General features: G+C 46.4%; 1 protein-coding gene across 1 annotated transcript; it reads left to right on the top strand.

The window, feature by feature from the left end:
- The first annotated feature begins 4,415 nt into the window (after positions 1 to 4,415).
- Positions 4,416 to 13,924, top strand: LOC128303861 (collagen alpha-1(XI) chain-like). The gene is made up of 12 exons (XM_053040938.1): positions 4,416 to 4,587; positions 7,761 to 8,323; positions 8,385 to 9,098; positions 9,163 to 9,525; positions 9,602 to 10,528; positions 10,599 to 10,643; positions 10,706 to 10,912; positions 10,982 to 11,557; positions 11,626 to 12,435; positions 12,504 to 13,227; positions 13,302 to 13,486; positions 13,559 to 13,924. Exons 1-12 carry the CDS (start codon positions 4,416 to 4,418, stop codon positions 13,922 to 13,924), a joined length of 5,652 nt encoding a protein of 1,883 aa, XP_052896898.1.
- Positions 13,925 to 15,672: the final 1,748 nt, after the last annotated feature.

The raw sequence follows: 15,672 nt of genomic DNA, 5'->3' as shown, positions 1-15,672 counted from the left end.
TCCATTCTGACGACCCAACGTGAACGTTTAGATGTGAATTCGTCCAGTAACCCGAGAACACCATCTCTATTACATATCGATTATTTATTTTACATCAATATTTCAATTGAGGCTCGTCCTATTGGGGGTAGCGCTTTTTCCAGCACACGCGACACTTGCACAATCAATCTCGGAGGCCGCCAAATTGTGGCGAACGAATTTTCTGCCAATGTCATCACTGGCATCGCCGGTTTGTGCTGGTTGTTTTGGGGACGATGGGTGTGGAATTGAATAATATGAGGAGCGAACAGTACAAACAGCGTCCAAGCGTAGCAGATGTAGGGTTCTAAGGTGGAACGGTTTTCGTGGATGAATGGGATGTGAAATGAAAGAGATGTGCGATTCCCTGAAATGTGTCATTCGATGAGTAAAAGCTTCCCGTGATAGAAAATAAGAAGAAAGGTGTTTCACATCGTACACATACCCCTAGAGGAAATCACATATACAGTGTAGTTTTGTTAAAATAAAAACGTGTAGTTCGCAACTAAATAAAGTATGTTTCATAAAATAACATAAGCTCTAATTGTGAAAGTAAAATAGGGGTAAAAATAATGAACAAAATTACTCACGCCATTAAAATAGTTAAGAGATAAAAACAAATGTAGGGAAATTGACACCCCGTAAGAATTAGTTCATACATCCCATGAAGAAAGACCAATTGAAGCAAGAAAAATGAAAATTTTGCACGAGCATTGCATACCTGCAGGCGTTTAATCTTAACGAACGATTAAGTTGTGTTGCTATGGGTAAACTGCTCACAGTTGTCAACTATATTTAAGTCCATTTTACGAGACCATCAAGGTATCATGTTTGGTACATTGATGGAATTTTGTATATAAAATTAACAATTTTATTTAGTTTTTATAGACTCAATAATTTAGCTTTAAAATGAATCAAATAGCTATCGGACGGATGACAATAGGATAGGATTCTACTGTTTTTCTTCTATACACGCAAAAGCACGCAGAAATCATGGAGAAAGATTAAATATAAGAGTAAAAAGACATCCGCCTACGAATGTAGGTCCATGTCGACACCATTTCGATACCATTTCCCGCTACTATTGTGACCCTTTTCCACAACTTCCACAACAGCAACTAATGACACTGAGCTTGGTTGCGCGACATCAAAGGTAAACAATTTGTCACGTTTCGGAGCAAAGCGTCATCCAGGATATTGATGATACCGTGTGCCGTTACACCCTGAGACCGCACCGTACCAGATATGGGAAAGGATTTTCCACCTTTTTCCATTTACCTCGCCCACATTTCCCGCTCGACGAATCCTGCTCCGTTCGTCGTCTAAAATGGATTGAAAGAAAAAATCACCACGGTGACATACCACCACCATGGGGTTGTCGTTAGAAACCGGGCGAAACAGGAGCAGTAGTAGTGGCATCGGAGCGCAAGAGGAAAGAAAAAAAGGCAACCAAGATGTGGCAAGCGTTGAAAAAAAAAACGACACATTCCAACGACGGGGCGGCTTTCGGTACAAAGTGAAATCACACTCGATGAATATTCAAAATGGATGAATAGGAAACGCCATTTAGCCTTTCCCCATCGGAAGCGATCGGAAACGGGATAGCTGGAAACGATTGGCGGATGGAGGTTTGCGCTAATGGAATTGTCATCTGCCAGTTCACGCGCGCAATCGTACCCGTCAGCTGGTTCGCTAAGCGGTTGCTTTTGCGCGCCCGGTGGCAAATATGTGGTGGATAATTCTACTGCCCGCTTACACACATTGCTTTGTCGGCTGGTGTTTTTTCTTGGGCGACAACTTTTTCTACATTAGCTTAAACATTAGGGGGGATAATTTTTTTATTACCATCGAAACTACGGATTTCACGCCCATCTTAGCTCATTAGGATCACAGACACACTGCGAGGAACATGAAAAATGTTTGGCAGAGAAACTTTGATTAGAAACTCTTGTGTTATTTCCAAAATGGAATTAATGCAAACGTATGTAATTGACAAAAAGCAAACTGCTGCTAGTTTGCAAAAAAACAAATTTGTATTTGTATCCTTATTTACTTATATCGTATTTACTTAGATGAGAAGTACAAAGAATCATTTCTAGGAGCATTTAAGCGTTGTTTTCTCTTGCTTTCGTTTCGGAAATCGAATTAAAGTGAAAGGATGACATTATCTCGGAATACGCCTAAAACTATGCAATTTGAAGGACAAATCTATACTTCAAACATTTTTTACTTAGCTATGGAGACAGACAAATTTATTTGTAAGAAGTCAATAAAGCAATCGCAATCTACCCTAGTGCTGCTCAAATCGTCAACCTTAGAATGCTTTAATGACACAATTTGCGTCTGTGGAGTAAGTAACAACACCCACGGTCCCTTTTCACGGTGGAAAATGGATGATTTTTACGAAATTGCCCTAAAGTCGCACCAAATCCGGCACGCGTGATTTTTCGCTCAAACAAACACACTGGCCGCTTCGGATTACGGACACACCCAAGTGGACAGCATCCGGCCACTTCATGCTGCGTACCCGTACCTTACGCGTTTTGTGTTATGCTGCGTTTAAAACACGCATCGGGGTGTGAATTGAACACGTGGCAAGCATGTGTAGTGCGCGGACGACATCACTGTCGTTTCGGTCGCACTTGGAGTGAATTATTTGTAGGTGGATATCTTCACTTCACCGTGCGTTAAAGTCGGCAAACACTCTTAAGGATGGTGCATTGCAACTCGATCAGCTTCCGACACAGATCTGTTAAACTAATCAAAAGCCATCAGTCAGATTAGTCTTTTTTGGAGCTCGGGCGATCGGATCGGGGTTCGGCAAGGGTTTGGATAGATGGTGCGAGTGATGACAGTGACAACGGTTTGAGTCTGCACTAGTGGTTGCGGAATGTTTTTAATAGTTTTTCCAACGCGTGTCATGTTTGTATGGTGCTCACATGTTGAGTTGTGTTGCTAATGGTGAGTTTAGTTAACAGTGGGTTTTAAAGTTTAAGAGACTTTTTTTGTAACAAAACATTACATAAATGACTATTGTTTAGCTGTGATTTTTTTTACATCGTGATTACATTTCAATCAAAGCAATCAAATTTGCTAGGTCGATTCCGAAACCACCTAGCAAACTATCTCGTCCAAATGTAATTCTTATTACGCACATAGATGAAATCATCTTAAAGTTGCCATCAAAAGTAATTTAGCAAAACATACCATCAACGATCAATCTCTCAGCACCATTTTGCTCTGAATGTATCCGCTAAACTGTGTGTCCCACTTCTTGCTTCTCAACCATGGCCCAGCCCATCCGCCCTGTTCGCAAAGCCTACCCAACACATCGACGACAGTAATCGCTTCTCCAGCTACAGCGTAAGAACAAGTAAAGATGTAATATCAAGAACGTCCACGCACCCGCAACTTGCGAGTGTCGTGCACGAGGGGCAACGCAATCTAAACTCTTCTTAACGCCCCATCACTAAAAGCCTGTGCGCAGCCCGGCTTCCGATCAGTCGGTGATCGTTGTTCGTGGCCTGCAGATCGGAAAACCGTAAGCCGTGAAAAGTAGGTTCTGTTGGGCGGGAGTATTCCTGAGTTAGAACTGAGTGATTATACGATTGTGCCACGTTACAAGCGTTAGAAGATGACACTGATCGTTCTGTACAGGGGATAACTTGTAATGAGCGATCTTGCGGTGTTGAAGTGAAGTGTGATCTTTTGCTAGTTTATCAAACGTTGTTCCTGTTAACCACGTGGCTTAAATTCGTGGCTGCTAGCCTAATTATGATGCTATTTCAGTGCGACCCGCCACTGCTGTTGATAAGACGCTGGCCCTGCTCTATTACAGTTCAAATGCTTGTCACAGTTTTGGGGCAGGAAAAAAGTGCCAAGAGTGGCCGTTTTGATAAAGTGACGAAAATTGAAAAAGAAATGAATTAAACCAAAGCGTGTCCCACAAAAGCATATAACAGTAAAGAACAGGGCAACTAGTTCAGTGGAAGTGACATAGTTATGCTTTCCCTATCGTGTTCCATATTTGATTCTGTGATGTTTTCGATTCCCGTTTGAATGATTGTCTTTTTTTTTGTTGCATTAAATAGAGCCTGTCGGTGTGGCCCGTTTAGTTAATGTTTTGTTTTTGTCCTTCCATTTCCCATTTTCTTCAGTGAAATCATCCGACACCGGAAGCGATCGGGATGTGAAGTGACGACCCAACGTCCTAGTTTTGTCCGACTGTTGTTAAATGAGCGTATGCGTATGTGTGCGTGTATTTCGAGCGAGCAAGACAAGGAAAGCTAAAGTGCAAGCAAGTACGAGTGGTCTGCAATAGAGCGATAGATAGAGAAAAACGGCTGCGTGTATGCGCCAGCAGTGGAGCTTCCGGTCGTACCGAACCGCCACCGGGCATGCAGCAGTTGCATCAGTACGGCGTGTCCTTCCATCGTCCCCGGGGGCGAAGGAAGCGTCACGAAATGAGCCCCCCAAGCTGGGTTAGTGTGACGCCGATGATGATGATGATGATGATGGTGATGATCGTCGGCGGGTTGATCGTGTACGCAGCTGCCGAACCTCGGGCGGGTAAGTTGTTTAACATGTGCGGTTAGATCGGTTCGACATACTAACGACTGCGATAGCCTTACCAAATGAGACTTGTGGACGATAAGTACTTTGACAAATGTAGCTAGAATTAACCCGTACCCGAGCCATACGGACATTGTGTTAATGTATTTTTAAGGGTATCAAATCAGAAGATTATCTTATCGAACATTGCACAATTTGTAGTACAAAGCCTTGAAGTATCGAAGGTATACACTTGAAAATAACTTGTTTAGCAAGGTTGTAAATGGAGTGTTCCAATATTTTTGAACTTCTTCGTGGCATAATGACCACAGAACGCAGGCAGTTCTGGGTTCTGGGTTACTAGACAACATACGAAGCCAAATAGTTAATCATTGATTCTGTCTCTGTCCTGTTGTGTGAGTTCGACTCCGTGTGTATTACCAAATAAACCGCCCCGGTAAACAACTCTGAAGCAAATCACAGAAAAAATGACAATCTTAGGAATTTTGACTGAACTGGAAACCAATAAAATAGGGCCTTAGGAATATCACCAGTGTACTTCTTCTGCTGACACCATTTCTGCGATTTTTAATCGAGTCGAGATGTGCCATTACTAAGTTACTTCTAAGGTTTGGAGACAAATGTTGCAAGTGTTGATCCGAGTGAGTCGAAAAAATCTACCATTAAGAACTAATGATGTGCGTAATCTTTTCAGAAGTTTCAATCAAATGAATCTTTAATGAGGATTCATTTATATTAGTAGTTGACTCTCCTGAAGACTCCTGAATCCTCACACGCTTTTTCCAGGACTTCAACTATTTGTTACTGTTACTCTCAAAATGCTAAGTGCTAAATGCTTATGCTACGGAGTGTACTAAAATTCTTACGTCAGAAGCAAATGGCATTAAAAAACAGCCCATAAGACTGGCCTTAGACAGGATCATTAATACAATAATTGAATACTCACTTCCTTATTCACTGATCATGGCGCTACACCCGTCTTGTGGGCTTCACCTGGTGCAGGAATCTTCTAAATCACTCACAGTTTGCGACGATGTCGTCTTACAATTCAAAATCCCGGCCTCTCTGGTGGACGCTTCATCTTCATCACTCCATCTCAGTTTGGGTTTACTACATCTCCTCTGTGTTCGTCGACCATCTAAAGGGGTCTTATGGGCTGTGATTAATGGAATTTCGAGTCCACCGAAGCCTGGTGCATCTTGATCGCTGTACGATAGTGAGTTCATTGTAGTGCTCCATCGTGGAGCACGTCATTGTAGCGGCTTTCCCATTATCCTTCCACATTTGAGGGGTCAAAAATCCTCCAGAGTATCTTCCTCTCATTAGTTTCGGGGTTCCGTTACGTTAGTTACTCTGTTATCCTTAAATAATTTTACATAGGAGCTACACGAACACGAGAGCGAGAAGTTGAAAAAGGTGCATAAGTCAAAACCACAATCGAATGCAACTTAAAGTGGAAAACTAGGCACTAAAGAACGTTTTCACTCACATCAATTGGAAGCATCGATTTTTACCAACCGACAACAGGACGAATGGCATTAATGGTAAAGTGTAAATAATTTTGTATTGGTAAAAAAATCGTATCGTATTAAAAGGTTAAGTGAGTAAATCCACCCAATTACACACCCAATCGGTGTTGTTTTTCCGATCCCCAAATAAACTCCATTGCTCCCACAGTTTCACTTCCTTACAATATGCGCAATGTAATCGTTGTAATCATAATGATAATCATGCCGCTGAAACATCATAAGCACATGCCGTGTTTGCAACGTTTACAACACTTGTAACGCCATCCTGTTAATCTGCGTAAACACGCCAGCGCCAGTGAATGGCACGATTCCATGCGATGCTTGTACGGTGCGTTTCGGTCAATGAAGGCTTATGGAAATTTATGGGTTTTAAATCATTGCATTCGTTTCATGTTCCGGGTACCGCTGCACATCTGCGGCAACAATGTCCGACCGGGAGTGTTGTACTGACCATGCTGTAATTAATCTACATTTAAGCGCTAGTGGAGAAGGGTTTCAACAATCGACAACTTTGTTAAAGCTGTACGGTAACCCATCCACACATGTTTTGCAATTGGTAGATGACACACTGAAACATCCTTCAAACTCCCATCCACCGTAATGTAAACTGTAACGCGTTCGCAATCACGGAAAAATACTAATAAACTCGGTCAGCTGGTGCGGGGTTTTCGTCGAGCGTTTAATTATTCAAAAGTGCAGTGGAACAGCGGATTTGGTTGTTGATCGGAACTATCGGAAAACTCTAATTCTGTAGTGTAGAGTTTATATGAATTTTTCATTTTGCACCTGAATTAATAATCTAACTGTATGCAAGATGTAATCCGTTCTTTTAGCACTAATTCCATAGCAATGCTTGAAATTCAGCATTCCAATTGATTGCAGGCTTATTTTATTTAAATTTAGAAACAAACAACGTTGTATTGTTAAGATATCTACGATTTTTTTCTGCAAACTTTTTGGGGAAATTATAGCTCGTTAATAAAGCATACAACATGGAAGCTTTGGAGTAAAATGTTCACCAACGGCTCATTTGATTTTGAAAATGAAGCTAACTAGCATACATTTAGGCGCAGCCCAATTTCTGATTAGCCCAAAAAAGTGCAGAACACTAACATACTATCCTTTTTTTAATTAAACTCAAGTTCACTAATTCCTCGTAATGGTGCAAGCAGTTGCGCTATCCGGGTCAGGAAGTCAACATTTATCAGGGATCTTTGAATCTTTAAAAAGTTTTTACCACTGTCTCTGGAGGTTTATTTGTGATTAATGAAGAAGATGGGTAGGAAAAAGAATACACTAACACCACAATTGTACACTAACACATACACTAATGTATTATGTATGGGGTGACCCCCGGTGGCATGATGTTAACGGGGCGGGTCGTCACACGAACCCCTCAATCCCCCGTACGAAGGACTGGCTATCCAGCTAGGGGTAAATAAAGTCACAGAAGGTCAGAAATGGCAGACCCTAGACCTCTTGAGGTTGATGTGTCGATAAAGAAGAAGAAGAATATACTATGTATGGAAAGAAGATAATGTTGCAGCATAAACAAAACAAGTAGAACTAACATTGCCAATCAAAAATGTCAACCTCCATCGAAAGATCATTAACGTAGGCTCAATGTGGATTTTCTTTCAGATGGTCTGGTGGACATGATCGAACAGTTCGGCATGCCGAGTTTACCGTCCGGCGTATCACCCACCACCGGCATGTGCAATGGCAGTCGGAACCAGTACCAGTTGCACCCGGAACCAGCGTACAACCTCAATCAAGACACGGTTCTCAGCATACCGACGATAACGACTTTTCCGGCCGGGTTTCCAATAGATTTTTCCTTACTGGTAACGCTCCGCGCTAGTCCCAACCTTGAACGGGCGCCCCTGTTTGCCGTCTATTCGAGTGACTCGGATGAGATACTGATGCTGATGGTGGGCCGTGATGTAGCGCTGTACTACTACGACGGCAATCCGGAAGATGATGAGCAGGATCAGTATCAGAACATGGTCAGCTTCGGTGTGAGCATTGACGATGGACGCTGGCACCGGTTGGGTTTGAGTGTTAAAGGGAACTCGGTAACGCTGATCTTGGATTGTGGTACGCAGATCACGCGTCCACTGAACCGACGGCCCGGGGTACAGCTGGTTACGGATGGGCTTATACTGACGGGGTTGCAGCTAAACGAGGAAAATGGATTCTTTACGGTACGGTAGACACAGGATGGCAGGTAGGGAGTAAGTAAAGCTAATCCTCATATCTTCCCAGGGTGATCTTCAACTTTTCATGATTGCAAACACACCGGATGAGGCGTACAACATCTGTACCAGGTACGCTCCCGATTGCCCGGGCGGAGGATCTTCCAGCGGTTCGGGATCTTCGTCCTCCGTAACGCGCACCGTTACGATACAGAGCACACGTACGGTGTCCAACGGTACAACGGGAGGGTCTGTTACTCGTTCGCAGAGTAGTAGCACCACTAGCTCCAGTTCTAGTGGCAGAGCGTCCTCCCAAGCGGCCGGTGCAAGTATTCGTGATCAGGTGTTGCGTGAGTCGGTTTCGGTTGCCGGTGGAAGCCACTCTGGAAGTTCCCGTGGGAAACAGACAGCATCGGCTAGCTCCTCCGGTAGTGGCCGAGACTTTGTTGATCTGTACGGTGATGGTGAAGGTTTGGAGGCGATTGGAGATGACGATGATTACTACAATAATTTAGAGTTCGGCGGCGATTTAAGTCGAGTCGCTACAGTGGAGACACAACCGGAGCGGAGTTCAAGGAACCGAACGGAGGTAACACCGGGAGCTTACGATCAGTTGCGTCCTGGTGTTTTGCCTTTGCCGGACCCAGAATATGACACTTCGGCGGGCGGAGAGCCAAGACCGACGGGAGCAGGCGGTCCAACAACCAGGCCACGGGTGGGTACTGTGAACCGTACTCGGGCTGATTCGGGTGGTTTCGGTCCAGAATTCGGTGAAGAAGAGGAGGTAAGTGGTTGAAACGATTAATTAATTTGCAAGATGTCCTAATGTTATGTTACTGGTTTCAAAGGATCGGTCAATTGGATTTCCTGCCCAATCCACCGTAACCATCGTTGGTGGTGTTAAGACCGTACGAGGACCTCGTGGACCACCGGGAGATACAGGCCCAAAAGGAGAACCAGGTCGTGACGGATTAAGCGGACAATCGGGACCTCCTGGACCTGCCGGACATGTGTTCATGATGCCACTCACCTCGGCCGGTAACGAAAAAGGACCCGACTCACAGGCGGAAGCATTGAGACAGATGCTTTCGCAGCACATGACAGCGATGCGTGGTGCGGATGGTCCGATGGGATTGACTGGAGTTCCCGGTGCTGTCGGACCTCCAGGACCGGAAGGAGCCAAAGGTGAACCGGGGGATGTTGGCGAACCGGTAAGAATTGTTTTTTTCCTAACCATTATTATCGAAGAATCTCCGAGTTATTGAGTGTATGTTCGTTGTCTATCAGGGACCAATCGGACCTAGGGGTGGTGTCGGTGCAAAAGGGCGCGAGGGCCGTCGTGGACGGTCGGGAAGAGATGGAGAGCGAGGAGCAACCGGTCTGCAAGGAGGTAAAGGAGAACAAGGCCCCATTGGGTTGCCCGGTTTCCCAGGAGAGAAAGGTGAACGTGGACGGCAGGGATCAGTCGGCGAGAAAGGTACCCAAGGACATGATGGCGCACAAGGCGAAGACGGTCCTCCGGGACTGCCGGGTTTACCGGGTGAACTCGGACCACGTGGTTTCTCGGGGCCGCGTGGATTTCCAGGTCCCTCCGGTAATCCAGGCCTTCCAGGTTCCGAGGGTATCTCCGGCTCGAAAGGAAATCCAGGACCACAAGGACAACCAGGGGCACCGGGTCAAACAGGATCGCCCGGTCCGGTAGGACCTCCGGGCCCACAAGGAAACCTTGGACCACCAGGAATTCCCGGTCCACACGGCAAGCCGGGTCTTCCGGGACTTCCGGGAGCTGATGGGCCACCGGGTCGGGACGGAAATCCAGGAATCGGTGGACCCAAAGGTGATGTTGGATCACAGGGTGTTCAAGGCCCCATAGGTTTCCCCGGTAACCGAGGACCGAAAGGTGATGACGGTGAGCGTGGTTCTGCTGGCGATAAGGGTGAAAAAGGCGAACTAGGACACGATGGTGATAAAGGTGATATGGGATCTCCGGGCGAACGTGGACACCCAGGTGTAACTGGAGCTCCCGGTTCGGAAGGACCCGAAGGACCGAAAGGCTTCGAAGGTCCACGAGGAGAAACGGGCATGATGGGATTGACTGGTGATAAGGGAAAGCAAGGTGTGCAGGGTTTTCCAGGCTATCCAGGACCGCCAGGTGATAAGGGAGACAAAGGGTCCTTTGGAATGGCCGGTCTGCCAGGCGAAAAGGGTGAACGTGTAAGTGTAGAATGCATTAGTCTGATGTTATTCGTTTGAAAATGACCGTTTGCATCGTTTTCTTTTATAGGGAAATACTGGACTTCAAGGAGAGCGTGGAGAAGTGGGCCCAAGGGTAAGAATCCGTTTCCGAACAGAACTGTGACGAAATGATGAAATGAATAACTTGTTTGGCAGGGATTCCGAGGTCCGCGTGGTAGACGAGGAGCAGACGGAACCACCGGTCCAAAGGGAGATACCGGACAGCCAGGATCTCCCGGAGCGCAGGGTGAAATTGGTATGCAAGGTCCAGAAGGGCCACGCGGCTTCATTGGACTTCCAGGACCACCGGGAAATAATGGCAAAGATGGACCTCTGGGAGCTTCAGGCGAACGTGGACCTCCGGTATGTTCAGTTACATTTTCACTTTTATTTTGAATACGTACAAGACTCTATAAATGTGACATATTGCAGGGTGAAAATGGAAATCCAGGTCCCATTGGGGCCCCGGGTGTTGTTGGACCGCAAGGCCCAACAGGTGAACCGGGACCAGTCGGAGAACCAGGTATTCCGGGACTCCCGGGATTGCCAGGAGAGCCTGGAGTACCGGGAGATACCGGAAAAGAAGGTCAGAACGGTCCTCCTGGACCACCGGGTAAGAATGGACCGCAAGGTGGACAAGGCCTGCCAGGATTTCCAGGTGAACGTGGTATGATGGGAATGCCTGGATTGCCCGGACTGAAGGGAGAGCTCGGTTTGCCCGGACTTCCGGGACCAATCGGTGACAAAGGGCAACCAGGAGAATCTGGCAAGGAAGGACCACCAGGCGCTGAAGGACGCCCCGGACCACCTGGGCCAACTGGTCCATCAGGTGCAAAGGGTGAACGCGGAGAGCAGGGTTTGGTCGGACCAGTTGGACGAGACGGTTTGCCCGGACAACGGGGTCTAGCTGGTCCACCTGGTCCGGTAGGATCTCCAGGAGAGGACGGTGACAAGGGAGACATGGGACCGCCGGGTGAGAAAGGTTTCAAAGGTGCCCAAGGTGAAGCGGTAAGTATGGTAAACTGCCGGACCTTTTAATGAAGAATAACTGTTTGGATGTTGCTACTCCATCCTAGGGACCTGTCGGATCACCTGGATCGCAAGGAAGTCGGGGAGAACCGGGCGCTATTGGACCATCGGGTGAGAAGGGTCCTCCAGGAGAGATTGGTCGTACGGGACCGAAGGGTGAAGATGGACCAACCGGTTTACCTGGCTCACCTGGACCGGCGGGACCACAAGGAATGCCAGGACCACCGGGCATGAAAGGAGGCCGTGGCGATGATGGTCCACCCGGATCTGTAGGGCCCGCTGGACCACCAGGAGAAGTGGGAAGACGTGGACCACGTGGTGCCGAAGGTGGTCCCGGCGCACCAGGATCTCCCGGACCGCAAGGTATTGCGGGTGAAACTGGCACGCAAGGACCTCCCGGTCCGATTGGACCCGAGGGCAAAGAGGGCGAAAAAGGTTCCATAGGGCCCAAAGGCGAAGAAGGAAAATCGGGACCACCAGGACCACCGGGTAAACGAGGACAACCGGGCATTGAAGGTCCCAAGGGTGTTGCTGGTCCACCGGGATTCCCTGGAAATCCTGGTGAACCGGGACTGGTGGGACCGAAGGGAGACGTAGGCAAGGATGGAGACGATGGTAAGCAGGGTGAATCTGGCTTACCGGGTGAACCGGGACCGCCGGGATCTGCGGGTGAGATCGGACCACCGGGAAAAATAGGACCGGAAGGACCAGCAGGGCTACAAGGTACAACGGGACTGGCTGGAGAAAAGGGAGACCGTGGATTACCAGGACCTCCGGGAAATCAAGGACTCAGTGGACCACAAGGAATGCCCGGGACTCAGGGACCAACGGGCTTAAGAGGATCACCAGGTCCATCGGTAAGCTGAAAAATGGATGTAAAGACAGTGAAAGAGCACTAACCGCAACTTCATATCCATCCCATTAGGGGGAAATTGGTCCCGTAGGTAAACCGGGTGATAGTGGCGCACCTGGCAAAGCGGGAGAAGTAGGTGCCAAGGGTCCGAAGGGAGATCGTGGCCGGCGAGGCTTGAAAGGACATCGGGGTGAGCTTGGATTGGTCGGTTTGAAGGGTGACTCCGGCGAGAAAGGTGACAAAGGCGTTCGTGGAATAGCAGGCCCCGAAGGCACCAAGGGAGAACCTGGTCCGGTTGGACCATTGGGGCTCAAGGGTAACGATGGACCGCAGGGACCTCCTGGACACGAGGGACCATTAGGACCGAAAGGAACGGAAGGAGTGGCAGGTCTGCGGGGAGAACCCGGTCCACCAGGACTACCAGGACCACCTGGTCCTCCTGCTGATGCGCCGCTCATCCCACCAGAACTACTGTTCCGCATGAACGAGTTCACCTTGACGAAGGGTGAGGATCGACAGAAGCGTGAAGCTGATGCGGTTTCGGAACTGGATGATGAATTGTTGGAGGTGGACGATTTTGACGAGGAGATCCTTAAGGTGGAGCCACGCAAAAAGAGCAAAAAGAAGAAACCAAAGTCAAAACCTTCCGATCTTGGTCCGAAGTTCTTGGATATGTATAGTTCGATCTACTCGATGCGACAGGAACTCGATCGGATACGTAAACCGGTCGGGACGAGGGAAAACCCTGCCCGAACGTGTCGTGATCTGCACCACGGACATCCACAGTTCAAAGATGGTGAGAAATTTATGGAGGAGAAGCTTCTTGCACAGTAAACAGTGAGGAAATATTTATCCCTTTCCCTACAACAGGTTGGTACTGGATCGATCCAAACCTTGGCATGGGAGACGATGCGGTTTACGTGTTCTGCAACATGACGGCAGCTGGCGAAACGTGTGTTTTCCCGGACATTCACAGTTCGCAGATGCCAACCATACCGTGGCGCAAAGAGAATGACAAGACCGATTGGTATTCGAATCTGCGCGGTGGTTTCAGGGTGAGTGATACATTGGATTTTGGTATTACATTAAGATTTGGAAGATATTTAACGTTTGTTGTGCACTTGCAGATATCTTACGAAACAGTCGGTACGGTGCAGATGACTTTCCTGCGACTTCTATCGCAAGAAGCGTATCAGAACTTCACGTACGCATGCATGAACAGTGTCGCCTGGTACAGCACAAAGGACGAAAGTTACGACAATGCGATACGGTTCCTCGGGGAGAATGAGATCGACATTGGGTACGAGAACTCCAAGATCAAACCGACCGTGCTGGTGGACGGTTGTAAGACAGGGCGAAGCAAGAGCGAGACGGTGTTTGAAGTGCGAACACCGAAACTTCAATACCTTCCAATAATCGACTTCTATCCAATCGACTACGGACTGCCACAGCAAGCGTTCGGATTTCAGGTGGGACCAGTATGCTTCAAATAAAACGCTGCTAGTATACTGCTATTAAAGATCTTTTTCGATGTCTAACACTATACTGTTAAACATGTATATGAAGCGTAGGGTAAATGAGATTAGTTATAGTTTTAAAGGTTAGTATTTAAAATACAAGTACACACACACACATTTGCGCGCGAAAAAAGACGAAGAGGAATGGATAGGATTAAAAATACATCGAGATAGTATTAAGGGTAGGCAAGAATGAAATCTATGTATCATATCGATTGGACTGAGCACATCGTTAGTCAGGAGAGGAATCGACCGACCAAGAAGGAGAAGGCTCACAATGCTTTAAATCATCATTCGTTTGTTGTTATACCTTTTCTTTCGTGTAAATATATCCCCTTTCTCCCTGTTCCTTTCCACATTCGAAACAATTCACATTTTACAAACATACACACACACATACGTAAGCGCACGTGCAAAGGAAATGAATGGAAAAAGAGGCATTGTAAACACAAAAGAAATAGGCAAAGGAAGAACTATGCCCTGTGCACTGCCAAAGATCGTCTGTTGTTGAAGAATAAATTATCAAAGGAAATCAAACTAAACTGCAATGTATTTTAATTAGTTTTCCACTCGTTCAATGATGAGAAGGTTGCGTTGAACCGTTGCGATTCACGTTGTGATTTAAATGTTGAAATAGTTCATTGAGTGGTGAAATATTTCAGAAATGCATTTCAAATTAAGAGCTTGAAGCGACCTCTAGCGTAATTTGTGAGCAACTTTCATTACCGACCGTTGAACTGAAAGTTTTTCATCATTATGTCCTGCGTTTCAGTTATTTTTAATCATGTTTGGCTATGCAACAGAACTCCGATGTGTATGCCAACGCATTGATGTTCAAAAAGAGGGTTTTTTTCCCAATTGGTGGACGTTTAGTTTAGTTTATTTATTTTATTTAGTTTAATAAGTTGTCAAATTTCTCATCTCGGGCCACCTCATAAAAATTTGGCTCTTTGGCTCTCATAAAAAAAACTATTGAGCCAAGCTTATTTCAAGTCACATATGGCTATTGTTGTTGTTATAGGTTTTAACAGACCTTGATGGCTTCGTTCTTCTCTCAGTCTGATATAGCCATTCCTCTGATCTGGACATGTTGCGTCGTGTTTTAGATATTTGGTCATTGTAGTAGTTTAGTCCTGAATACTCGTCGTTTGGTATTGTTTCCTCTCACCGATTTCAAATTTTCCTGCCTGCATGTTTCGGAGGAGTATTGTGGTGGAGTATTGTGTTAGTATTTCGATTGTCACAATTGTTGCAAGTTTGCAAGCCGGTAATGTTGTTATAACCGACACAATCTGTCAGTGTACTACGACATAGCTAGCATTGTCATAGAATACAGCGGCGGATCAAACGGTAGGCGGAGTAGGCGGTCGCCTAGGGCCTCGCCGTGTTGGGGGCCCCAAACAACTTGTACCGATTGTGCGATTTTTGGAAATTTAGCTGCAGAGTTAATTTATAGCATAAAATCTAATTATAAAGGTAGAAAATTGGTTATCCTTGGTTAGATAATTTTTTTATATTTGATTAGCTATATCGGCCCGGTTACACGGCTACGCAAGAGAAGTATGCAGTGTATTCAAACTCCTTCTTCTTTATCGGCACGACATCTTTAGGATGTTTAAGCCTTCCATTTCTTTTTTACTTTATTTTCCTGTAGGATAGTCAGTGCTGCGTACGGAGGTTTGGTGGTCCAAATGAAATTTTTCCGTGGTCCTATCTTGTACAGA

Source organism: Anopheles moucheti, chromosome 3 (genome assembly GCF_943734755.1).
Source record: "Anopheles moucheti chromosome 3, idAnoMoucSN_F20_07, whole genome shotgun sequence".
Taxonomy (NCBI): Eukaryota; Metazoa; Arthropoda; class Insecta; order Diptera; family Culicidae; genus Anopheles; species Anopheles moucheti.
This window is presented reverse-complemented; position numbering and strand designations above follow the sequence as displayed.

What these genes read in the sequence shown, in the direction of transcription:
- LOC128303861 (XM_053040938.1), top strand. Translation starts at nt 4,416, where the DNA reads ATGCAGCAGTTGCATCAGTACGGCGTGTCCTTCCATCGTCCCCGGGGG. An exon ending in GTGGAGAAGTGGGCCCAAGG is followed by an intron (nt 10,644 to 10,705) that starts GTAAGAATCCGT and finishes CTTGTTTGGCAG; the next exon opens with GGATTCCGAGGTCCGCGTGG. An exon ending in CAGGCGAACGTGGACCTCCG is followed by an intron (nt 10,913 to 10,981) that starts GTATGTTCAGTT and finishes GACATATTGCAG; the next exon opens with GGTGAAAATGGAAATCCAGG.